The sequence below is a fragment of the Neofelis nebulosa genome, chromosome 18 (assembly GCF_028018385.1).
Source record: "Neofelis nebulosa isolate mNeoNeb1 chromosome 18, mNeoNeb1.pri, whole genome shotgun sequence".
NCBI classification, from domain to species: domain Eukaryota; kingdom Metazoa; phylum Chordata; class Mammalia; order Carnivora; family Felidae; genus Neofelis; species Neofelis nebulosa.
The window spans coordinates 8,004,729-8,028,503 of record NC_080799.1 but is presented as its reverse complement, the minus strand read 5'-3'; the positions used below and the strand labels follow the sequence as shown (position 1 = coordinate 8,028,503).

Below are 23,775 nucleotides of genomic sequence, written 5' to 3'. Positions count from 1 at the left end.
CGTGGGGAGGGGGCTCGCTTCCGCCGGACGACGGAAGCGGCTCTCCGGCCCTACCAGTGGGCCATGGAGACGGTGGCACAGTAGCGACCTAGGTGTAAGGATTGCAGGGGCGGCGGCCATGGAGGCCGTGCTGAACGAGCTGGTGTCTGTGGACGACCTGCTGGTGAGGCCTGGCCCCGAGGGAGGGAGAGGGAACATTCGGACGGGCGGGTCCTGAGGAGAGTCCGAGTGGGGCCAGACCCTCTACCCAGCACCAGGCTCTCCTAGGGAGGCCGAACTACGGCTCCCGGCACCCTCTGCAGCGTCCGGCTCCTGCCCAGAGGCTCTTCTTTGTCCCGGAGGCCAATGGGACTTGTAGTTTCCTGCACCACCACGCCCCAGACTCGGGGCCTGGAGTCTGGCGTGGAAAGACTGACCAGTTCTGAGTGCGTGCAGGAGTTAGGAGGTCAGGGTGCGGACACCTGTGTTTGAGTGTTCCTTCAGTGACAGGGGAATATAGCGACTAGCATGAAGTTTCATATGTTACTCACCGAAACCGGCACGGTGCTGAGTGCATTGCCGGCGATATCTCAATCCTTGTAGCTCTAGGAAGTGGGCACTACTCTTATTCCCACTTAGCAGATAAGAAAAGGCCCAGACCCAGCCGGGTGGGGCTGGCTGGGGGAAGCAGCCACCGACGAGGGACGGCGTGGGCTGTTGTTGAGCTGTTCGGACAGCGTGTTTACTGTTCAGCCAGCCGCTCGGGGTCAGCTGCTTCGCCGGCGGTGCCTGGAGCCGCCACCAGGTGGCATCTCCGCTCGGTACCACTAGGGGGAGGGAAGTGGACAGGGGTAGTGTCGGGGGAGACACCCTGCTGCCAAGAAGCAGAGTCCCTGGATCCCAGGGATGGAGATGGCGGAAGCCGGGATGCCAGATGCCAAGGCCCGCGAGGGGAACGTGACAGAGACTGGGGAAGATGGAGTGTAGCTGGGAAACGGACACCCAGGTCCCGGTAGAGAATGGTTCGTCCCTTCCTTTCTAAATGACTCCTCTCCTCTCTTATGGCAGAAGTTTGAAAAGAAATTTCAGTCTGAGAAGGCAGGAGGCTCCGTGTCCAAGAGCACGCAGTTTGAGTACGCCTGGTGCCTGGTGCGAAGCAAGTACAATGATGACATCCGCAAAGGCATCGCACTACTGGAGGGTGAGGTGCTAGGCTACCCGACCCTCCCCTTCCCAGTGGCCTTTGGGTCCGTCCTGCCCTTCCCAACCACCGTGGCCCCCTTCCCTCCCTCCGTCTCAAGCGCTGGGATCCTGTGTCGACACGGGGCCCTGTAGCTGTCACCTCACAGTTCTTTGCCAGTAAACGCACCGCAACAGAGGGCTGCACCCTGGCCTGGCTTCGCCCAGTTTGCTTGTGGCGTCATCACTGTTCAGCCAGACAGAACCATGGCGTGTCGCTCCCCCCCAGGACTTAGTGATCTGGCAGTCTGACAGACGGAGGGTGGCTTGTCTGAGGTGACACAGCTGATGAATTCCTGGCTGAATTAGGACCAGAAGCTCCTGTCTTGTGTGTCCCAGGCCCTTGCTCTTTGGCCCCACCGTGTCGCTTACTCAGCAGCAGTTGAAAACCTTTCGTGAGGCTGGCGTGGGATTAGTGCAAACCTGCGAGCAGATGGTGCTTTTTTGATTGGAATCCCGTCTCCCGTTGGTCTTCGATAGGTCACTGTTTTGTCAGAGGCCATACTTGACCTTCAGATTTCTCTGTACCCTGTACCCGCTTTCTCTCGGCCAAGTATTCACGCGGAAGCAAACAGTAGCTAGCGAAGGCTGGCTATTGTGAATCTGTAAAAATAAGAATCTTTTTAAATGCAAATAACCTCACCCGGCATCTGCCTAAGTTGCTAATTCGCATTTCTCAGGCTTCCTTTACTGCGGGGCATACCTGTAGAAGATGTCTCTGAGCGTTGCCACTTCTAGCTGAGGAGAAAGTACAGGCACTGGGAAAGATTGATGAACACCTGCAAAGCTACTTAGCCACAAATTGTACAGAAGCCTCTGTGAAGTCACTGAATTAAGACAGAGTCAGGCGGGGGTCATTCAGAGAGTCCTAATTGAAGGGGAGTTTTGAGCTGATTTTTTAAAGGCGGGGGGAGTGCAAATTTATTTTAACCCCAATCTGGGCAGCAAACAGCTACAGTGAGAACAGACAGCGGGTACCTTTGGCTTCTCCAGTGCCTCAGTTTCCTTCCAGTTCACTTAGATGAACCAGAGCTGACTATATAGTGTTGAAACCAGGGCGTTCATCACCGGGGTATTTGGCAGCCTGGGTTGGTGCTGCCCCGGAGCCCTGACTGGGAAGCCAAGAAGGGCCAGAGCTGAAACGGAAGCTCAGCACGGTGACTTTGTCCCGGGGTCGTACAGGGATTCGGAGAGTGGAGGGGGTCTCTGGGACACAGGCGCGAGGAGAGGAGAGGAGCGGGTCTCACCCTCTTGCCGCCACCCTCCCCAGAGCTGCTGCCCAACGGGAGCAAAGAGGAGCAGCGGGATTATGTTTTCTACCTGGCTGTGGGGAACTACCGGCTCAAGGTAAGGCAGGCAGCCCCCTTCTTCCCCCCCCCTCCCTCTCCGGGTGGGCCACCCCACCCCGTCATTTCCCCTCCAGGGTAGAGCCCTGGCCGTCAGGGAGGCCGGACAGGGCAAGTGGGCAGGGGGGTGTCGGGTACAGAGGTGCAAGGCGACGGGTCCGGACGCCGAGGGAAGGTGAGGGACAGAAGATCCAGGTGCCAAGGGTGTGGGTGACCTCAGGATTGGGGTGCAGCCCCGAGCCTTGGGTGGTTATCTCCCCAGGCTTATCACCCCCACACAGTTGGGGTTGTTTGTGGACTCTACTCCATTGGGTGGGGCCGGAGGGAGGGAGGAGGTGGGGGTAGAGGGAGGAGGTGGGGGTAGAGGGAGGAGCCTCCGGGGCAAGTACAGGTCCCTCTGAGGGGCTGGAAGAGGCTGGAATACTGGGGGGTGTGTGTGTCTGTGTTTTCCCTGAGCACAGGAATATGAGAAGGCACTAAAGTATGTGCGGGGGCTGCTGCAGACAGAGCCCCAGAACAACCAGGCCAAGGAACTGGAGCAGCTTATTGACAAGGCCATGAAGAAAGGTGAACCTTCCCCTCGGCCCCCCACCACCCTGCTCCCCCGCTCCCCCTGCTTGCCTGTCTCCCTGGCCCCGTCGTCCTGTCCTCCCAGGGCACCTCTCTGCTCTTCGCCGAGTCGTCTTCCTTCCCCCACGCCTGGGCTCTCTGGTCTCCCTTTATTTTGTATGTATTTAATTTTTTTAAATTTGCCCTTCAGAAGATACTTTTTTTAAATGTTTATTTATTTTTGTGAGAGGGAGAGACAGAGTGTGAACAGGTGAGGGGCACAGAGAGGGAGACCCAGAATCCGAAGCAGGCTCCAGGCTCTGAGCTGTCAGCACAGAGCCCGATGCGGGGCTCGAACCCACAAACCTCGAGACCACGACCTGAGCTGAAGTCGGACGCGCAACCGACTGAGCCACCCAGGCGCCCCCTCTCTGGTCTCCCTTTGAAGGACCCCTTCCCCCTCTCCAAGCACATCCTCCTCAGTCCCTCAGTCCCTTCTTTCTGTACGCCTTGGAGTCCCTTGCCTCATGACTCCAGGGGAAGAGGCGCACCGGGCAGGGTCCCTGTGGGGGCTGGGCTCCTGACAGTCTCCCTTTTCCCTTCCCCAGACGGACTAGTGGGCATGGCCATTGTTGGAGGGATGGCCCTGGGCGTGGCGGGACTGGCTGGACTCATCGGACTTGCTGTATCCAAGTCCAAATCCTAAAGGAGACCGCGCCTCCGCCTCTGCCCAGGGATGCCTGGAAGCCTGTGGAGGACGTTTGAAGGGGGGGTAGGGGGGGGTGGCTGTCCATCCTTTCCGTCCCTTCCCCTGTACCCCATCACTGCCCTCTGCCTTCGGCCTCCTCTCCCCAGAGACCTGTCCAATAGCCCCAAACCACGTGCTCCGGGACGAGTGTAAATAAAACTGGGCTTTGGCTCGGAACCGCTGTGTCTGTGTGGAAGAAGGGGCGGGCTCCACTGGGCCCAAAGGTGGGGGTCACCCGTGGTCCTTTCCTGCTCGCCTTCCTACTCCTACCCGCCCCCAGGCTGGTGTGGGGTTCGCCTTTGTCCGCCAAGCTGCCCAGAGCCCACACCCTTCCTTCCTTCCCCTCCCCCAAAGCAGTGGTAGGCAGCATGGGGACACAGGGACACGGGACATGGCCTTTGCACGGTGCTGGAATCCTGGGAGAAAGCAGTGATGGGAGGCGGGAAGGGAAGAGCTGAGGGGACAGGCCAGGATTTATGTCTCCTGTCTCCTCTGACCCACACAGCTGCCTCTTAGCACGTGGAGTTTTCCACACCAGGGGGGGCCCCCACTCGGTTTCCTCCTAAATCTCCACCCTTCTCTCCCTTTGTCTTCCTGCACCCCCCTCCTCCCCGTCCTCTCCAGGGGAGGGGTCGCCGCCCAGGGGCAGGGCTGGGCCTTCGGCGAGGACTCCTCAGGTTCTTGAGAAAGGTTGCAAACCCAGGACATCCCAGTCATAGGCTCCAAGATGGAAGGTCAGGACCCAGTCCCCACCCAGCCTGCTTTGCCCCACACCCGCCTGGTGCCAGGCTCAGCGTGGGCCCGTCTTGCTTCACCGCATACCTCTCGTTCCACAGCCAAGCCAGCCTGGCTTGGGGGGGGGGGGGGGGTTGGGGCGGAGGCACCTGAGGGGAGCACAGAGGATCCTGACATGGGGAGGGGGGTGATGGGATACTCCTTGATGTCCCCTGTGACTGCCTGGGGGGTAGCATCGGTTCCCTCCTACCCCTGGACACCAAGCCCCTGCTGCGCTTGCCAGAGGAGAACCAGAGCTGCCCTGGCTGTGGCCTTGAGGCAGGAAATGATACTGTCTGCACCAGGACAGGTGCTCAGCCTCGGCTTGGGGATGGGGCCCGGCGGTTTCTAACCCATCATAATTAATAGAGCTGGTGACAGTTCTGATAACTGAGCTGCTTAGATTAGCCACAGGATCACGTTCTGGGCCTGTGATTTATCCCCCGTGGTGGCCCTTGGCAGTGAGATCAAGCTTGTTGCCGAGAGTCAAAGATCAACCCGACGAGGGGGGAAATTCAAGTTCAAGAAGTTGAAGTTTGGAGGGAAGCAACCCACTGGTGGCCTCACCCTGTGCCCGCGGCACCCGGAGCCAGAGTGGTCCCCGAGGATGGAGCAGTTCCCACGTGCAGGGAGCTTTTGATCTGGGGTCACAGCGGTGAGGGAGCCAGTTCTAGTTCACAGAAGCAGGAACAAGCCCGAGGGGCTCAGACGCCAGGCCCTTGTGGCTCTGGTAGATGGTGGGTCTGGTTTGAATCCAGGTTGACTGGACTCCAGAGCCGCGGGTTCCGCCCAGACGCCCTGATGCCTTACTCAACCTTAATCTTCTTCGGTGACTCAGTAGCCCAAACCCTAAGTCTTTGGAGTTTCTTAAATTGTTCTCACCAACATCCAGGAGGGGGGCTCCGCTCCCCGGATCCTGCCCCGCGAAAGGTCTGTCTGTGGCCCCGGTCTCTCAGTCACCTTCTCTTTCCTTGTCCTGGCTCCATTCTCCGGCCCCCTGATGAGAGCTGAGTCAGAGCGACTTCCCTGCTTCCCCTCTGCTCCCAGTGCCTCCCATGGGGGCCCCCCTCAGCCCCATCCGTTCGTTGGTCACTCCCATTAGTCCTCTCCGCCCCCCTTGTGGGGCGGGGAGCCCAGAGGCTGGGGGAGGGGGTGGACTTTTGGCCCGTTCCGTTGCTTCCCTCCATCTCCGCGTCAACAGCTGCCCGGCGCTCTGGGCTCATTCCTCTGCCCGGACCTTCGGGGAAGCAGGAACCCAGAGGGAGGGCAGGGGGCAGAAGCTGGGGGAGTGGGGGCAGATCTGCACCCCAGGTTGCTGCTGGCCCCCCCTGCTCTCTCCACCTTTCTCTCCAGCCTGCCTTAACACCTCTCCTTAGCCAAAGCCCCTCAAGTTCCCTTGGGGCTCAGCCCCTCCCCTCTTCTGGGGCCCCAGGCGCCCCTCAGGGCCCTGCATCTCACCATGTCGGTGGCCGTGGAGATCTTCGGCTTCTTCATGGCGGCCCTGGGGCTGCTGATGCTGGGGGTGACCCTGCCACACAGCTACTGGCGAGTGTCCACCGTGCACGGGAGCGTCATCACCACCAACACCATCTTCGAGAACCTCTGGTTTAGCTGTGCCACCGACTCCCTGGGAGTCTACAGCTGCCGGGAGTTCCCGTCCTTGCTGGCCCTCTCCGGTATGGGGTGGAGAGAGCGGGGTGGCCCGCTCCAGGGGGCGGCGGGAGGCGGGGAGAGACCCCCGGGGAGGGTGACTGCTGCCCACGGTCGGGCCTTGGGCACCGAGCCGATAAGGGAGGCCTGGATCGAGCTCGGGGAGCTGGGAGTGCCCGGCGGCCCCCATCTGGAGCCGCACTGGAGACCTTGTCCCACGTGTCCCCCTGCCCTAATGTGACACCCCTAGTGGTTCCAAGTGCAGGCACCAGGGCCAGACTGCCGGGCTCAGCTGACCAGCTCGGTGCCCCCGGCAGGTGATGAAACGAGCTTCGTTCACCCCAACTGTAAAACCGGGGGAACATGCACAGGCGCGTGGCATGGTTGTGAGTGTTGAGCTACAGCCCGGGACGTTGGCGTGATTCTCGGCCCGTGTGCGCACACGACCGACTTCAGCATCTCAGCTTTGTGGTGAGAGTGCTGGGGGTCGTGGGGGCGAAGAGGAGGCCCATCGTGGGTTCTTGGCATTGAGACCCTTAAAAGGCATCGGTGCCACTGCCACGGCGAATTCTCAAGGGCCCTCTTCAAGCGAGACTTCCCGCGGCGCTGTGTCCGGTGGAAGCAGCTAGGGGTGTGTGTGCATGTGTGTTCGGCGTTCTCAGGGAGTGGATTTTTTGAAGTTCTCGGAGGGCCGGAACGTACAGGTCTTTTGTTCCAGAAAGGTTCTCCTTGGTGGTATAGCGTCTTCCTGCTTCCTGCTCACCGAGTAGTCCCCAGCATCCCTCGGGGGAGTCTTTTCAGTAGGCCCGTGCCAGAGACCAGGAGGGGAGGACCAGGTCCCCTTTTTGGTGCCACTCCCGCACCCCCCCTTGGAGCCGTCGTGCTCTTCCGGTTCCCCACTGTAGGTGCCGGGAAGTGGATGGAACTAAAGCCAACACTGGGTTTGGAACAGGGCTGCGGGAATGCCAGAGATGCTCTGCACAGTTAAGGGGTCTGCGTGGGTCTCTCGTGCCCCTGCGATTCCCAGAATCTCCCGATCCAGCAGGGATTTGGTGCCTTCATCCCTCTCTCCAGGATTTGCCATGTGCAGGGCACGTGCCCTCCCCAAGCTCCCGATAAAAGCTGGGTACCACCTGGACCAGAAGCCCCGAATGCCGGGTGGCCAGAAGGGACATTGCAGGCAGCCGGCTTAGCAGCACTGGCCCTTCCCGCCTCACCCATCCCTCAGTCACACTGCGGTTTGAGGAGGGGCGTTTGCCGTGAGCCCGAGAAGGGCCCCACTTGGAACTGCTGATGGAGGGGCAAGTGCCTGCTCCAGGGTGAAGGGCAGAGGGCAGCTGCCCGGCATCGGGGGTCGTCAGGGCACCCCACGTTGTGATGGTTCTTCACGCAGGCCATCACAGTGCCGTCTCCGCTGGCCTGGCTGCGTGGGGCGCGGGCAACCCCGTTTCACCCAAGCTGGAAAACTACAAGCACAAGCGTTAACCGGCCCACAGCCCCACAGGTGGTAGGGGTGCCAGAACCCAGGCTGGCGGATGCTCTGGTCCCGAGGGGGGTCCTGACTATTATTTAATCCCCCACAGCCGCCCAGCCCATGCTCCCTCGTGGCCCATCAATAATCTCTCCTTTGTCTACCACAGCGGCCTAGGGACCCAGGGCTGGTCAGCCCTGGATAGAGAGGATATGGGGGAGGGGGGAACCCCAGAGGGAGTGGCTGGGAGTGAGAAAGTGCTCCCAGAGAACTTTGTCCCTCCTCTCTACCCGCCAACTCCGGGCCACTTCACATCCTCCTGGCAGGGACCCAGCGTCTTCAGCACCAGTGGCACGGCCCCACCCAGGAAAGGGGAACAAGGTCCTTGCGGAGGTTGGCAAGTATCAAAGAGAAGGGGGAAGAGGGGCCGGGAAGGAAACTGGCCGTTTCCTTCAGCTTTGAGAAAGGGGAAACTGAGGCATCCAATGTATACGAGCTAGATGGGCTTGGATTGTCCTGCGCCTAGATACCCCACTTTCCAGATCAGAACCGGCCCCCACCCAGTAACCCACGGGCAACTGCTGCCCCCTACAGGTCGCTGCAGGAGAAAGCTCACTTCATGATGTCTAGGGGCTGTGCCACGTGGGACCTAGAGAGAAGCAGATGTGGGGCAGGGGCTGAGTACTCAAGTGCAATTTCTGTCATTCGCGACGGAGCAGTGGTTCTCGGCTGCGATTGGGGGCGACTTTGTCCCCCAGGGGTCATTGACAACGTCTAGACATTTTGATGGTCCCTCTTGGAGCGGACTGCTGCTGACATCTAGTGGGTAGAGGCCAAGGATGCTGCTGAACATCCCACAGGGCCCAGGACGGCCCCCAGACCAAAGCAGTAGCTGGCCAAAGTGTCAGTAGTGCCAAGGAGACAGCCAGTAAGCACGTGCGCCGAACCGGGGGCGGGGGGACGCCTGAGGTGAGCCCCTAGGAAGGAGGGGCGTCAGGGCTCCGGCGGAATAGGGCCCCAAGGGGAAGGAGGGGACTTGAGGGCCTTTATGGACTGAGACCCGAGCAGGGGCTGGCTGTAAGGGGCTGGCTCAGCCCCGGAGGGGGAAGGGGCCAGCTTAGGGACCCATGGCTGCGCCCCGCCTCCCCAGGGTACCTCCAGGCCTGCCGGGCGCTCATGATCACCGCCATCTTCCTGGGCTTCCTGGGCCTCTTCCTAGGCATGGCGGGGCTGCGCTGCATAAACATCGGGAGCATGGAGCTCTCCAGGAAGGCCAGGCTGGCCGCCGTCGCAGGGGCCCTGCACATACTGGCTGGTAACTGGGGGAAGGTGGTGGTGGGTGTGTCCTGCGTTGTCGGGGGGGGGGGGGGGCGTTGAGAGTGGCGCCAGCGGACCCGGGGTCCCCTGTTGCCTCCAACTCCCCACTCTGGCGGGCGTCTCACCCTCCCCATTGAATGGACACCCGCCCTCCCTGCTCAGCTCTTCCCTGCCTCCCCGTTCACCTCAGCCTCACTCATGCTCCCCAAATCAATCCATCAGCAATGTTTCTTGAGCCCCCACTAGGAGCCAGGCATGAGCAAAGGTGAGTGAGCGACTGTCCCCCAGAGGTTACAGCCTGGCCGGGGATACGGGAGTCTGGGGTGCGCGGGGTGCAAGCACACTGCGCACAGCAACAGCACCTTTGTCAGTCTGTAAAGCACGTGCACGTTATCGCCTCACAGCCAGCCTGCGAGGTAGGGTGGGTCTTGCCCTGTTCTCCAGATGTGGGAACGGGCTCAGAAAGCTCAGGTGACTTACTGGAGGCGCCCCCAGAGAGCGGCAAGGCTGGTCCTGTAGCCCAGGGGTCTCACTGGCCTCAGGCCTTCACTGCGCTGGGTGACAGAGGCAGGTCACAGGCTCCGGGGGGGGGGGGGGGGGGGGGGGGTCGGGGAGGCCGAAGGAAAGGGGTGTCGGGGCAGACCCTGCGGGAGGATTGCCCGGACAGCCGGACTTTCCAGGGCGGGTAGGATTTGGATGGGTCAGATTCCAAACGAGGCAACGATGTGATCAAGATGCTGGGCAGGAAGGGCAGAGCGTAGGAGACTAGGCAAGAAAGGGGGGCTGCGGTTGGGACCCGAGGGGAAAGGTCATGAGCTAGGGAGCGCAAAAGAAAGGGAGGGAGTGCAACTTGCTCTTGGGCGTCCAGATCTCGGGGCCGCCCCCGTGTGGCCCTCCCCCAGCTCCCTTCCTCCGCTGGGCCTGGGGCGCGAGCGCCGCCCTCCTCTCCCTCCCCAGGTTTCTGCGGGATGGTGGCCATCTCCTGGTACGCCTTCAACATCACCCAGGAATTCTTCGACCCCTTGTATCCCGGGACCAAGTAAGTGTGGGAGCCTCGGCCTAGGGGGCAGTGGGTGAGACTCGGCCCTCACCGTCCCTGTCCCCAGGTACGAGCTGGGCCCCGCCCTCTACCTGGGCTGGAGCGCTTCCCTGCTCGCCATCCTGGGCGGCGTCTGCCTCGGCTCCACCTGCTGCCGCACTCCCGACGCGGCCCCGGCCCCCAGGTAGGGGCGGCGCATGCCTGGCGGCGAGGGGGAGGGGCGGGAGCGGGGTCGCCCCACCGCTGACCCAGGCCCCTCCGACCCAGGCTCCCCTACGAGGCCTCCGCGGTGCGGTCCCCCGGCCTCGCCGCCCCCCTGCACCCCGCGGTCTCGGACGAAGAAGGCGACAGCAGCTTTGGCAAATACGGGAAGAACGCTTACGTGTAGGAGGCCCGTGGACCCCGTGCCCCTGCCTCTGCCCCCAGCGGCCGGAGGTCCCGCCAACACCCGGCTGCAGGCCACGCCCCGACTCCGCCCCGTGCCCCCGAGCCACGCCCGGCTCTGACCGCGCCTCCTTCGTCTGACCGATTACCTGCCTCCTGAGAGAATTCACCTCGGACTCCTGAGGCAGGACCTTCTGGGGCTGGGCTCTGGTTGGTTAAGGGAGCAGAGAGGACCCCGACTGTTTGTATTCTGTATGATCTATGCAGAAATAAATTTGTACTGTGAACTGTTCAGAGTTTGGGGGTGTCATGCTCGTGTCATGAAGTGGCTAGCCAAGCAAGGGTTGGCTGGGGTGCCCCCAGGGTCGTCTCAGTTCTTGGACCTCAGGCTGCCACCTGTCCCTCTCTCTATCCCCTTCGGACTGTCTCATCCGAAAAAGAGAGGAGGGGTTGCAAGTGATTTCAAGAGTGGGGCACCCATGATTATGGCCAAGAGTCATCGAGCAGCAGACGTGGTAAGACCCACCTCGAGGAAACTGGAAATGGCAGAGATGCCCCCTGGCCGGCCCGAGACGACAACTCACTCTCTTTACTCTCAGCTTTTCCCACAGCAGTACAAGGAGACAGCTGGTCTTGAACACTTGCTTCGGCTGTGCCTACGAGTGGACATCACAAACCAACGAGCCCTTTGAAACTGTGCGTCAAATCAACCACGTCTGGTGCAGGCAGATTTTTCTAGGGAAAGGTTCAATAGCTTCCAGCAAAGTCTTTGAACGTCTCTTCACAGAGGCCTGCATATTGCTGGTGCGTGTCTGACTTGATGGTGTCCAGCTCAGACATGGCACTGGGCCCTGGGCTGGCTTGGGAGACAGGAAAACGAGGCCACAAGAGAGGGGCCTGGCGTCCAATGGAAGGAGAGGGACAACCCCCCCCCCCCCCGCCCCACGCCTAGCCCCTGCACTGGGCTGGTGCTCCGTCCCATTTATTCTTCCCTCCATCTGGCTAGTGGCTGGAAGAGGTTCAGAGAGGTGAAGTGACCTGTCCAAGCTACACAGTTAGTAAGCAGTACGACCACGATCTGTTCAAGACCAAAGATACAACTGGCCTGCTTCCTGGAATTTTTGGCTTTCCAAACTCATTCCCATCAACTGAATTCACCTGTCATTGAGGGCTTTGGGAGTAAGCCCCCAGGCTCTAGCCTTCCAGTCCAGAGGGTTAGCCTCTCCTTCCCCTGTGTACCCAGGAGGAGGCTGTGCTGCTCCATCACATGACACTGGGTCCAGCCCCTACAAGCTTTTGGCACAGTGTAGATTTCCCAAAGACCCGGGTGAAAACCCATCTCCCTAGCACACAGGGAGCGGGCAAAAATCGTTCAAGGCTTTCCCTAAGGGATGTGTGCTTTGAAGTGGAGGGGTCCAGTGATCCCTTCCTAGAAGATGTCAACAGATGACTCCTGGAGCCACTTAGCTCAGAGCAATGGGAAGCCATTGGGTCCAGCTCTGTCCTATGAAGGTCAGTTGGGGAAGGCTGGGTGTGTCCCTGAGTAGACACATCTTACACCAGGCAGAATCTAAGTGATTCTTTTCATATCAGCAAAATATGAAACAAAGCCAGTGAATTTAGGAAAGAAACCAGAGACTACTCAGTGCAAATCTGACAGGAGTTCCAATGGAGGTGGTCACAGTGAAGCACTGATGTATTTCTCCACCAAGAAATAGTCTTTTCTTCTATTTCCTTCCTTCCTCTTTTTTTTTTTAAGTTTATTTAGAGAGAGAGAGAGAGAGAGAGAGAGAGAGAGCGAGAGCACGAGCACACATGCAAGCTGGAGAGGGGCACAAGGAGAGGGAGAGAATCCCAAGCAGGCTCGCGCTGTCAGCCCCAATGCGGGGCTCGAACTCACGAACCACAAGATCATGACCTGAGCCAAAATCAAGAGTCGGCTGTTTAACTGACTGAGCCACCCAGGTGCCCTTCTATTTTCTTTCCTGCGTGTACTTGTTTTGTTTTTTTAAGTAGGCTTCACGCCCAGTGTGGAGCTTGAACTCACGACCTTGAGATCAAGAGTCGCTTGCTCTACTGACTGAGCCAGCAATGTTCCCCCTTGCATGTACTTCTTGATAGAGAGGAAAATAGAAAGGTTAGGGCCTAGAAAAGTTTCCTTTCGTGGGAGGGAGACACAAATTGAGGCCAGAAGTTAGATGCCAGCAAACTGGGTTCCTGGTGTCCCAGTTACTATTGCTTTCTAACCATCCCAAGACTCAGTGGCATAAACCATTTGGTTATACACATGGATTCTGTAGGTCAGAATTTGGAGTGTGGCAGGGACGGCTTGTGTCTGCTCCATGACAGTGAGGACACAGTCATGAAGACTCAAACAGCTGAGGGTGATTCGATGCCTGGGTGCCAGAATTACCTGGATGTGTCTTCACTATCACAATGGAAGCCTAGGCTAGAATGGCTTGAAGGCTTGACTCAGCCACCTGCGTGTGGCCTCTCTGTGTGGCCTAGGCTTCCTCATAGCAAGGCGGCTTTAGGATAGTTGGATTTCTTGATTTTTCTTTCTTTCTCTGCCTCTCCCTTTCTCCTTTCCCTTCCTTTTCTTTCCTTTCCTCCTTTCTCTTTAGTAGACTTCACACCCAGCGTGGAGCCCCACACGGGGCTCAAACTCATAACTCTGAGATCAAGACCCAAGCTGAGATCAAGAGTTGGACTCCTGGGGCACCTGGGTGGCTCAGTCAGTTGAGCATCTGACTTCGGATTAGGTCATGATCTCACAGCTTATGAGTTCGAGCCCTGCATCGGGCTCTGTGCTGACAGCTCAGAGCCTGGAGCCTGCTTCAGATTCTATGTCTCCCTCTCTCTCTGCCCCTCCCCTGCTCACGCTCTGTCTCTTTCTCCTTCAAAAATAAGTAAACATTTAAAAAAAAATTTTTTTTTTTAAAGAGTTGGACTCCTAACCTACTGAGCCACCCAGGCGCCTGGAGGATGGCTGGATTTCTTACATGGTGGCTGAGGGATCTAAAACTCAAGTGTCCTAGTTGACAAGGCAGAAGCTTCCCTGCCTTTTATCACCTATCCTTGAATGTCACACGGTCTCACCTCTGCCACCCTGTACTCGTTGAAGCAGTCAGAATTCTGCCTAGATCCCAGGGAAAGGGGACAAAGACCCTACCTTTCGATCAAAGGGTTGTCAAAAAACGTACAGCCATCTTTTAAAACCACTCGGGATTGTCCTCAAACCGCATCCTCACCACCATTCAACTTGGGGCGGCCACCGACACCACTGACCCCACCTCCAGTCTCCAGAGAAAGGGCAGGCAGTTTCTCAGGCAGGCCCTGGGACACCTGAGCCAGCTGTAGGAAAGTCCCAAAAGGGGGGAGGAGAGCCTATAAAGATGCCTAACACCGAATTTACTGGATCTCATTAATATCTCACTGAGGTTACTTGTTCAACAAATGCTTCCTAAGCATGTGCTTTGCTAAGTTCCAACAGGATACAGAGCCTTAAGACAACAACTCCAAGGAGCTTATAAGCTCATAGCACACAATCCACTTAGAGGAGGCCTGAGTGTAAGAAGCTTTAACAGCACACAAGAATTACAGCGCCCAGGGCCACCAAGAACAGAGGCCTCTATATCGTGAATTCCCCCATGCCTCCAGAAATGTCTGGGTTTTCTCGGATACTAATAATTTTGCACACTGCGGCCCCTGGTAACAGCAGCCTCCTCTGGAGGCAGCACCAAGGGTGAGGGCTGATCGCTCTACCTGGTTAAGTATCAGAGGATGAAGACAGGGGGCTGGCTCCTCCCTCAGTCTCCTCCTGTGCCCCACCCCCAGCCCTCACTCCACTTCCCTGTCACCCAGTCCTAACTGTGCTCAAATGATACTCGGGAGAACTACAGAAACAAAAAGCAAAAGCAAATGCACCGCATCCATCATCAAAAAATGACATAAAGCGACAGCCAAAGAAGGCTGAGATGTGGGCGTGGCAGCAGAATGGGACAAAATCTTCCTCGGTCAGGGAACCCAGGGAGACAGACAGTGGGAGGGGTGACTGACGCATAGAAGGAAAACCCACGGAGCAGTGAACAGCACAGAGACCCGTGACCCTCGTGCCCAAACCACCACGTGACCAAAGAGGCAGGTTCCTCCTCGGATGACACCTTTTATTACAACAGCACGCTGAGGGCCCAGCCCATTTCCCCCCAAACAGCCCCCGGGACTAGGCCTGTCTTCCCTGGCAGGTAGGACACAGCTTTGCCGGGCGAGTGAACAGCTCCTCTCTCGGTCCAGAAGAGCACCTCTCTCCTTGGCCAAGCCTTCTCCGAGGCTGAGGTGGGGTGCAGAGGGCCTTCCCCTCTGGGGACTCCCAGGCTCACACAGTCCACTTCAGGCACCTGCAGGCAGTGGAGGCCCAGGAGGAGGAGAGGTCCCGGGAGGCTGGGGGATAGGAAGGAGAGGATGTGGGCGCAGGGGGAGGTTCTGAGCTCACCTGGTCTCCTGGTGGGTGCCCAGACAGCGCACCGTGCAGTACCGGGCGCCACAGCTGACGCAGGTGTATGGGGAGGGGAAGCCGCAGACGGCACAGAAGGGCCGCTGAGGCCGGGAGGGGGGACCCGCACAGGCTGTCAGATAGTTGGGGCCCTCGGCCACGCTCAGGTTCTGTAGAGACAAAGGGAAGGCTCCACACCTCCTCCGCCCACCCACGTGGCAAACACCGACCTGGGACAAGGACCTCTGCGGGCTCCTTCCTTCCCCGTGGGGCCCTCCCAGTCCCCGGGGCCACGCCCTCTCACCTGCTCCTCTAGCAAGGCCTGAAAGTTCTTTCGGAAGCGAAGTTTAAAATGATCGCCTCGAGTTTTCTTCTTTTTCTTCCCTACAGAGGAAAAACAATTAATTACAGTTGACACTTGAACAACACAGGGGTTGGGGTGGGGGCCTCCTCCACGTAGTCCAAGACCTGTGTATAACTCTGGACTCCCCAGAAAACAACATCAAATAGCCTACTGGTGACCAGAAGCCTTTCTGACAATATAAACAGTCGGTTAACGTATGTTTTGTATGTTACAGGTATTATATACTGTATTCTTAAAACAACACTAGTGAAAACAAAATATTAAGTAAACCATAAGGGGGGGGGCACTTAGTCAGTTAAACGTCCAACTTTTGCTTTCGGCTCAGGTCATGATCTCCCAGTTTCATGGGGTTCCAGCCCTGCATCAGGCTCTGTGCTGGCAGCACGGAACCTGCTTGGGATTCTCTCTCTCCCTTTCTCTGCCCCTCCTCCGCTCATGCTGTCTCCATCTCTCTCAAAAATAAACAAACACTAAAAAAAAAAAAAAAAAACTTAAGAAAAAAGAAAGAAAATCATGAGAGCAAATATATTTACAGCACCGACTGAACAAATCCCACGTACAAGTGGACCCCTGCAGCTCAAACCCGTTGCTCAAAGGTCAACTATAGTTACCTGGCACGTGCCAAGAAAGACACCCTCTTTCTCTGTGCCATCGTTCTCGACACTCATGTGTCCACTCCCTGCACACACGCTCACCTGGGTTCTGAGTCGGCCTCTCACCACCGTGTATCCCTCCCCTCACTTCTCTAACCTGCTCCTACATTCATCTCCACGCTCCCCTAAGTCCAAGGCTCTAAGTCAGAGCTGGAAGTGCTCCCGGAGCTCAGCTCTCCATGTTCTTTACTCTACATGCGCTAGAGGAAGGTGACGCAGAGGGGGAGAGCAGCTGGCTCACAGTCACAGAAGTCACAGAAGCCAGTCCCTGACAAAGCCAGAGGGGCTCCTGTGTCATCTGCCCCCCCACCCCCCTGCCCCAACCTGATGTCCCTCTACAATCTGTCTCCAGACAGACCCCTCCCCCTTCCTTTGGCCTTGCCTCCCCAGCCCGGTCCTCCCTCCCTCCACCTGCCTCCTTCTACCCCTGCCTCACCGGTGTCTGCATCATCATCAAACTGAGGCAGCCTTTTGCCGAGCTGGGGGAGTCCTGCATGGGGGTCGTCCTGGAAGTTGTCATTCTCCAAGGCCTCGAGCTGCCTGTTGATGCGGCGCTGTCTGGCAGCCCGGTCGAGCACCCGCCGCTGTCCAGGGTCCTGGGAGCGAACTGGGTGGGGCAGAGCCAGGGAGTCATGAGGGCACAGGAAGAGAGAAGCTGGGCTGGCCTTGGTTCCGGGAAGCGTGCGGACGGAACCACAGCTCTCTGATGTCATCTGAGTCACCAAGCCCTTGGCGCCTGTACCTTCGCCCAATATATTAGCCCCTCTGGCTTGCCTCCCTCCTGGCTAACAAGGCTGTCATTTCAGTCACTCATGCCTTTGGCCCTGGCCTTTCCTCCCAATCCCCAGACCCAGCCAACGAGATGCCTCCTGGAGACCTCTCACTGCTGGCAGAAATCATACAACCGTGCAGATGGGGACCACTGTACACGCAGGGCTTGCAGCCTCCACTGGGACCTTCATGCACTCAGCCGTCATGCTTAGCAATCTCATTTCCTACTTCAAAGGACACACGTAGAGATGCTCATCCTCCAGCCCGCTCTCAAATATAACTGCCTGGCACCCGCCTTCCCTCCATTCCAAGAGGATGCACCCCCTACCCCTCCACTGAGTCCCATTGCTAAACCCAACCCTCCATCTCCAGCTCGGGTCCTTCTGTCCCTCCTGCATCTTCAAACCCTCTTCCCCAACAGGGACCTTCCCTTCACTGGAAAAACCTGCCAAACCCTCACGTGTTGACCCAAATTCACAAAGACTCATCTTTGAGAGAATCGCCCATGGGAAGCTTCATTTCCTCACCTCCCATCCACTCTTCAACCCCGAGCAAAATGACTCCCATTCAGTGGGAACTACTCACACTCAGGACCCTGGCGATGCCCTAGGGCCGAATCCAGTGTGTATTTCTAAAATCTTCCTTTTACTACACCCTGAGACTTTACTGACTATTTCCCTCTGGTGGAAAGAATCCCTTCATTTGCATCCCTGATGTGACTTCAGGTTTTTCTGATGGTGAAAAGCACTCAGCAAATGTGTTTAACGAAGAAGGAGACATTTTGTGTAGAATTATCTGATCCCAGTGAACAGCCGGTAGGTGAGAGAGGTTTAAAATGGTGAGGTCAATGGGGCGCCTGGGTGGTTCAGTCAGTTAGGCATCCAACTCTTGATCTCAGCTCAGGTCATGATCTCACGGTTTGTGGGTTCAAGCCCCGCGTTGGGCTCTGTAATGACAGTGCAGAGCCTGCTTGGAATTCTCTCTCTCCCTCTCTCTCTGCCCCCACTCCTCTCTCTCTCTCTCTCTCTCTGTCTCTCTCTCAAAATAAATAAACTTAAAAATTAAATGGTGAGGTCAGCAGCTGACTTCCTGCAACCAGTTGAACAGCCAGTTGTGGAGCTCAGGAGAAGGTTCAGGATTGAGAGAACCACTTCTTGGAGTCATTTGCTTTTGGGAGAGACAGCCCTATGTTTGGGTTTGCAATCCCAGGAAGAGAGATCAGACTCAGAAAGAGATGGGGACAGCCCTCCCCTTAGAGGCGAGAGGGCAGGCCACATGACAGGCTTCGAGCAGTAATCAGAGATGACCCCTTCGGCACTGCAGCCCAAAATTTTAAATCTTCCCCTCCAAGTCTGCTTCTCTTCCTGAACTCTCTGAGTAAACAGAACCATCTGCACAGGCATCCCAAACAAGAAACCTAGGAGTTATTTTAAACTTCTCTCTTTATCAGGGTCTCACAACTCTACACAAAATTATCTCTTTATTCATTGAACAGATATTTATCGAGTGCCTGTAACCAAAATAAATAGCATCAGCACCAGGGGCTGACACTGGGCACGCACTATGAGCCAGACGCTATGCTAAGCTCTTTGTGTAAGAGCTTTAACTCTTTATCAACCCAACGCGAGAGATATCATTATCATCCCCAGTTTACTAAAGTTCAGAGGTTAAGAAGCATGTCCAAAGCTCATGTAGCTGGTATGTGGCTTGGGAAGAACGCAGAGCTTCCCAGCTCTGGATCACTGTATACTGCCTCCCTCCCAGGTACCGGGCGGTGCCCTTGGTTCTGGGAATACATGAGCTTATAGTCTAGTGGGGAATACAAATGATCAAACAAATGAGCAGAGCACAGGATATGTTAGCACAAGGAAGTACACGGTGCTACGGGGGCACATGCCAGAAACACCCAACTGGCCCTGGGGTAGTCAAAAGATTTTCCAGAGGGAAACAAGAAGTCTAGGTTGAGATCTGACTAATGAATAGAAGTTACTTTGGTTGGGGGAGAGAAAAGGGTGTTTCGGGCTTTCATACCAGCATGGGAGAAGGCTTGGATCGCAGACTGTGGTGCCTTCAATAAATTATAAAAAGTTCAGTATGGCTGGTAATATAAAGCACGTAGGGAGGGGGTGCTGTGTGGTTATAAAGTCAGGCCCGCTGTTAACAGTCTTACCTGTAAGTGTCTAAAGAACTTTGGATTTGGGGATTTATACTGAGAATAATGGAGATCCAGCAAAGAGTTTAAGAAATGCTGACACGATTGGATTCATTAAAAAGTCAATCTGGCGGACTGCTCCACCCACATCTCTTGTGGGGACTACTCAATGGCTCCTTAATTGCCTTCCAGTCTCTAGACCCGCGCTGTACAAGGGGGTAGCCACTACTCACCTGTGGTTGTTTAAATGATGTAGATTAAGTAAGTTTAAAATCTAAAATTCAGTTCCTCCGTGGCACTAGCCACATTTCACATGCTCAACCGCCACAGGTGGCTAAAGGCTGCCATCCTACACGGTGCTAAGACCATTCCCATCATTCCATAAAGTTCCGCCGTACAGCGCTGCTCCGCACTGAAGCCAGAACTGCCTCTCTAAAAGATAAATCTCTTTCGGTCACTCCCCTGCCTTAAGAGAGCCTGTAATGATTCCCCACTGCCCTCTCCAGAGAATTCAAACTCCCTGGCACTATATAGGATGCCTTTCAGGTGTACCTTTCCCCAACCCTCCAGACTATTCTTGCTATTCCTCCGCAAGCCCCGAACCGTGAACTTGGCTCCCCAAGCGACTTGCTTTCTCTTGCTTTCCTGCCTTTGCACGCGCGGTTCACGCTGCCGGGAATGAGCCTCGGCGCAACTGCACCGAGTGAAACCTTAACCCGACTTTCAAGCCTCCATCCAAGCGTTTTCCCCCGCCCTCTTCCCGGTGCCCTCCATCCCAGAAGCTAGGTTAGGTGCCACTCCTTCCCGCGCCCAGGAGCTGTGCTCCCCTCTGCCATCGCACGTATCACTCTGAAGTGCAGTGGCAGGCCTGCGTGTCTGTTCCCCTCCCAGAAAGCCAGTTTGGGGATGATAGGGATCTTTTCCCTCTCTCCAACCCCGGCGCCCGACGTGGAGCAGGCAGGCATCAATTAAACATGAATGGATGGTCTGAGGGGCGACCCCGACGCCAGGGCCCGAGCGCCGGGGAAGGGATTTGAGACTAATAACTGGTTGAGAACATCCTAGGCCAGGTTCGGATTTGGGAGGCGGTAAGGGGCCAACCGCCCGGGGCTCACATACCCGAAGTTTTCTTCTCCACCATTTCCACAACACAGCTGACGGAAGAGCCTCCTGCGCACGCGTGCTAAAGCACCCGCTGTGGAAGGCGTGACATCACTTCCGGCAGCGCGTGCTTTTGCGCGTGCGCAGAATTATCCCACTAGAATTCCCAAAGCTTCCACCCATTACGTGATGTTCCCTAGGAGACCAGAAAGCTTTCCGCCATATTTTATAGGGGCAAAACCACTTCCGGCCTCAGGGTGGCTGTGTATTTTGTGGGGTCCCCTACGTGGATCATTTTAAAGAGGTGGTACCAGTGGTCTTTTGAGAAATGTTATTTCCCTTTCGTCGTCCTTCTGAAGATGCCACCATCACAAAGGCAGTCCCTGGAGATTTCTTCCCGGGGCGGCAGAGATGATGGGCTGGACTACCAAAGAGAGTGCGTAGGCTTGAGTGGGCAATCCGAGAGGCCCTTGGTGACCCTCTGCCGAAACCTCAACCCCCTGCGCCCCTGGCGCCGCAGACTCCTCGGCCTTCTCCCTCCTTGCCGCCCGCTGCTCCGCTCGTCCCCGCTCCGAGCGCCCCCACGCCGTGCTCTCCCGGCCTTCCGCCCAGCCGCTCCCGGCAGAGCTGTGGCAAAGACCCGCCTCCGCATCCCGCCGGACCTGCTGGGGGTCACTTCCCCTCTCCGGGTTTCAGTTTCCTCGTGTGTCAGGCGGCGCTGGGCCGGGCTGGCTCAGACCGAAGTCCTCGGCTCGCGACCGCCGGCCCGAGCCCCCGCCTCCCGGCCGGGCGCCCCCTCTGCTGGCTCCGTGCAGCCCGCGCGCTCACGCCCGGGGACAATCCTCGCCTTGTCTACGGCGCCGGCTTCTCGAGTTTTCAGTAGCCTCGGGCTACGCCTTTTTTCCAGGGCGGAGCCCGAGCCCTGTACCTCCTCACAGCGGGCCGCAAGGCAGCCCCGGTCCCTCTGCCCACAGCCCCTCCCCGGAGTTGGGATCCAGGCGCACAGCCCAGGCGCCCTGCGGGCCTCTGTGCCTTCTCTGCCGGCTCCTCGCCATGGCCTCCTGGGGCCCGGGACTCCGGCTCCTGCTGGGAATCCTGCTGCTGCTGCTCCCGCCTCCTGCGACCCCTGCTTCCGACCGTCCCCGGGGCAGAGACCCGGTCAACCCAGGTGAGAGCCCCGGGAGCGGCGAGTGGATGCGGGTTTTGCGTGTCTGCCCGCAGGGTCCGGGAGGGGGGGTGGAGGCCTGGAGGGGGTGGCCGGCCTCTCCCAAGCCCTTGGGCCCTCCGTGGGACGAATCGCGCGGCCCCTCGCCCACCTACCCCACACCTCCACCCCGAGCTGGGATTTCCAGTCTCTGCATGTGAACTCATCCCGGATTCCTGGGTGTCTCTCCCACCCAGCTCTCAACTGGGGCCGAAGTTTTGGTTGAGAAGAGTTTAAGAGGGAATCGGAAAAATTAAAAAATAAAAAAATAATAATAATAAATAAATAATAGAAGGGCAGGGGCAGAGTCGGAGGGAGGGAAGGCAAGGGGGCCTGCGGTGAGCGGAGCTCGTGGGGCAGTGAGCTGGGTGAACGGGTCCCGAGCGCCAATACCCGGCTGGTGACAGAGAAGCTGCTGGTGATCACGGTGGCCACAGCCGAGACGGAAGGATACCGGCGTTTCCTGCGGTCAGCGGAGTTCTTCAACTACACAGTGCGGGTGAGGAGAGGAATGCCCTCGTGGCCCCTAGGAGGGGATTTGCTGCCCCTGGAGCGGGCTGAGGGCTGGATGCCTGGGGCCCCACGGTGAGCCTGGTCAGGAGGGCCCACCGGGCCGGCTGAGCCCTGCCCCGGCACCGCGGGTCTCCGCCCCCACAGACCCTGGGCCTGGGACAGGAGTGGCGAGGGGGTGATGTGGCCCGAACGGTTGGTGGAGGACAGAAGGTCAGGTGGCTAAAGAAGGAAATGGAGAAATATGCTGACCGGGAGGATATGGTCATCATGTTCGTGGACAGGTAAAGGGGCTGGGGCTGGGGAACAGCGGGGAGGGGCAAGCTGGAGGGGCGGGTAAGGATACTGAGGTTTCTAGTGGCTGTCCTGCTCAGGCCCCTCTTCCTCGCCCAGCTACGACGTGATTCTGGCTGGCAGCCCCTCCGAGCTGCTGAAGAAGTTCGTCCAGAGTGGGAGCCGCCTGCTCTTCTCCGCCGAGGGCTTCTGCTGGCCCGAGTGGGGGCTGGCGGAGCAGTACCCTGAGGTGGGCACGGGGAAGCGCTTCCTCAACTCTGGTGGTGAGTGGCAGAGTGCCCAAGGCTGAGGGGCCAAGAGTGGTGGGGCTTGGGATGTTCCAGGCGCCTTCGGGCTAGAGAGGGGGTGGGGACAGGTGTCTGGGACCCTAAGAGTCTTGGAGTCAGCACCTCCCCCCCCCCCCGCAGGGTTCATCGGCTTTGCCCCCACCATCCACCGAGTCGTCCGCCAGTGGAAGTACGAGGATGATGATGATGACCAGCTGTTCTACACACGGCTCTACCTGGACCCAGGGCTGAGGGTGGGGATGGCGGGGAGGGCGGCCCCTCACAGCCCCGCAGGGCTGCAGGCGCCACTCGGGCTATAGGGCTTCAGGGAGGAAGTAAAAAGAGTGGGGAATGATGGCCCACCCGCTCCTCGGTTAACTGCCCCATCTCATCCCATGCAGGAGAAACTCAGCCTGAATCTGGATCATAAATCCCGGATCTTTCAGAACCTCAATGGGGCTTTGGGTGAGGAGAAAGGCAGCCGGAGGGGGTCGCTGTGCCTAGCATCTGTTGGACACGTACTTTGTGCCAAGGCTCTGGGTCGGGGCTCTACTTCTGTAATTTCGTTTAATCCAACAATCCTACCAAGGGAGGGTCTGTGGTTACCACCTGTCACGGGTGAGGACGCTGCCTTTCCGAGGGACTGGGGACTCGCCCCGGTCACCCAGGTAGTGTGGTGGAGCGCCCCAGGGTGGCAGTAGCCTGGTCAGTACCCTCGGAGAGAGAAGGTAGCCTATCCTCGCCCCCCCTGGAGCCACAGTCCTTCACCCTCTAGAGAAGCTGGGGTCCCCCGCCCACCATATTTAGAAGCATCTGTTGCTTGGCAGCCTTGAGAGGAAGGGAGTGTAAAGCTGGCCCTTTCTTCCCCAGATGAGATAGTTTTAAAGTTTGATCGGAATCGCGTGCGTATCCGGAATGTGGCCTATGACACACTTCCCGTTGTGGTCCATGGGAACGGTCCGACTAAGGTTTATACCCACAGACCCTGCCCCTGCCCCAGTCAGACCTGCCCCCTGCCCCTGGGTACCTCCATCCCTTCTGGACAGCCATTCCTCCCCAGCCCCCGAGGCAGAGGTGATGGGAGAGGGTCTAAGTGTCCATCCCTTCCCCCTCCTGCCCTGTCCCCTGCCCATCCTCCTGACTTTCCGCCCCTCTCCTGCTGGACTCCTTTGCTTCAGCCTCTCACTGCCTCTTCCAACAGCTCCAGCTGAATTACCTGGGAAACTATGTCCCTAATGGCTGGACTCCTCAGGGAGGCTGTGGGTTCTGCGGCCGGGACCGGAGGATACTCCCGGGGGGGCAGGTGAGGAGGGGTGCCAGGGTCGGGCAGGACAAGGCACTGAGGCAAGGGGTGCGGGGAGAGCATGCAGGACAGCAGTGCACGGGGCAAAGCCCCTGGGGACCCCCAGGACACACCAGGGGGAGGCCTGGGCTCTCCTCTGAGCCCCAAGGTGTCGTATCTTGCAGCCTCC

General features: G+C 58.1%; 4 protein-coding genes and 1 long non-coding RNA gene across 7 annotated transcripts in view; 3 read left to right on the top strand and 2 right to left on the bottom strand.

The window, feature by feature from the left end:
- The first annotated feature begins 5 nt into the window (after positions 1-5).
- Positions 6-4,038, top strand: FIS1 (fission, mitochondrial 1). The gene is made up of 5 exons (XM_058711818.1): positions 6-163; positions 1,048-1,180; positions 2,489-2,565; positions 3,026-3,131; positions 3,722-4,038. The coding sequence occupies exons 1-5, from the start codon at positions 119-121 to the stop codon at positions 3,817-3,819; spliced, it is 459 nt and encodes a 152-aa protein (XP_058567801.1). The 5' UTR covers positions 6-118; the 3' UTR covers positions 3,820-4,038.
- A 776-nt stretch (positions 4,039-4,814) lies between these two features.
- On the top strand, positions 4,815-10,788 carry CLDN15 (claudin 15). Of its 2 annotated transcripts, none has more exons than XM_058711815.1 (5): positions 4,815-6,311; positions 8,976-9,071; positions 10,031-10,112; positions 10,180-10,296; positions 10,380-10,788. In XM_058711815.1, the coding sequence occupies exons 1-5, from the start codon at positions 6,095-6,097 to the stop codon at positions 10,498-10,500; spliced, it is 633 nt and encodes a 210-aa protein (XP_058567798.1). In that variant the 5' UTR covers positions 4,815-6,094; the 3' UTR covers positions 10,501-10,788. The 2 variants fall into 2 exon arrangements, with proteins under 2 accessions (XP_058567798.1, XP_058567796.1); XM_058711813.1 differs by having other exon boundaries at positions 4,817-6,311; positions 8,907-9,071.
- Positions 7,758-10,037, bottom strand: LOC131501525 (uncharacterized). The gene is made up of 3 exons (XR_009256816.1): positions 9,554-10,037; positions 8,912-9,102; positions 7,758-8,405 (listed from the first exon to the last, which is right to left on the bottom strand). It is a non-coding gene; the product is annotated as an uncharacterized LOC131501525 (long non-coding RNA).
- A 3,848-nt stretch (positions 10,789-14,636) lies between the features above and the next one.
- On the bottom strand, positions 14,637-20,446 carry ZNHIT1 (zinc finger HIT-type containing 1). Of its 2 annotated transcripts, none has more exons than XM_058711816.1 (5): positions 20,341-20,446; positions 16,442-16,612; positions 15,293-15,372; positions 14,989-15,158; positions 14,637-14,893 (listed from the first exon to the last, which is right to left on the bottom strand). In XM_058711816.1, the coding sequence occupies exons 1-5, from the start codon at positions 20,396-20,398 to the stop codon at positions 14,872-14,874; spliced, it is 501 nt and encodes a 166-aa protein (XP_058567799.1). In that variant the 5' UTR covers positions 20,399-20,446; the 3' UTR covers positions 14,637-14,871. The 2 variants fall into 2 exon arrangements, with proteins under 2 accessions (XP_058567799.1, XP_058567800.1); XM_058711817.1 differs by lacking the exon at positions 20,341-20,446 and adding an exon at positions 20,048-20,180.
- A 619-nt stretch (positions 20,447-21,065) lies between these two features.
- PLOD3 (procollagen-lysine,2-oxoglutarate 5-dioxygenase 3) overlaps positions 21,066-23,775 on the top strand; it is a 6,067-nt gene continuing 3,357 nt past the window's right edge. Inside the window, exons 1-8 of the mRNA XM_058711892.1 lie at positions 21,066-21,197; positions 21,641-21,732; positions 21,891-22,027; positions 22,137-22,300; positions 22,445-22,557; positions 22,705-22,768; positions 23,174-23,271; positions 23,505-23,754. Coding sequence (XP_058567875.1) covers positions 21,083-21,197; positions 21,641-21,732; positions 21,891-22,027; positions 22,137-22,300; positions 22,445-22,557; positions 22,705-22,768; positions 23,174-23,271; positions 23,505-23,754 — 1,033 coding nt within the window. The 5' untranslated portion in view covers positions 21,066-21,082. The remainder of the gene's footprint in view (positions 21,198-21,640; positions 21,733-21,890; positions 22,028-22,136; positions 22,301-22,444; positions 22,558-22,704; positions 22,769-23,173; positions 23,272-23,504; positions 23,755-23,775) is intronic.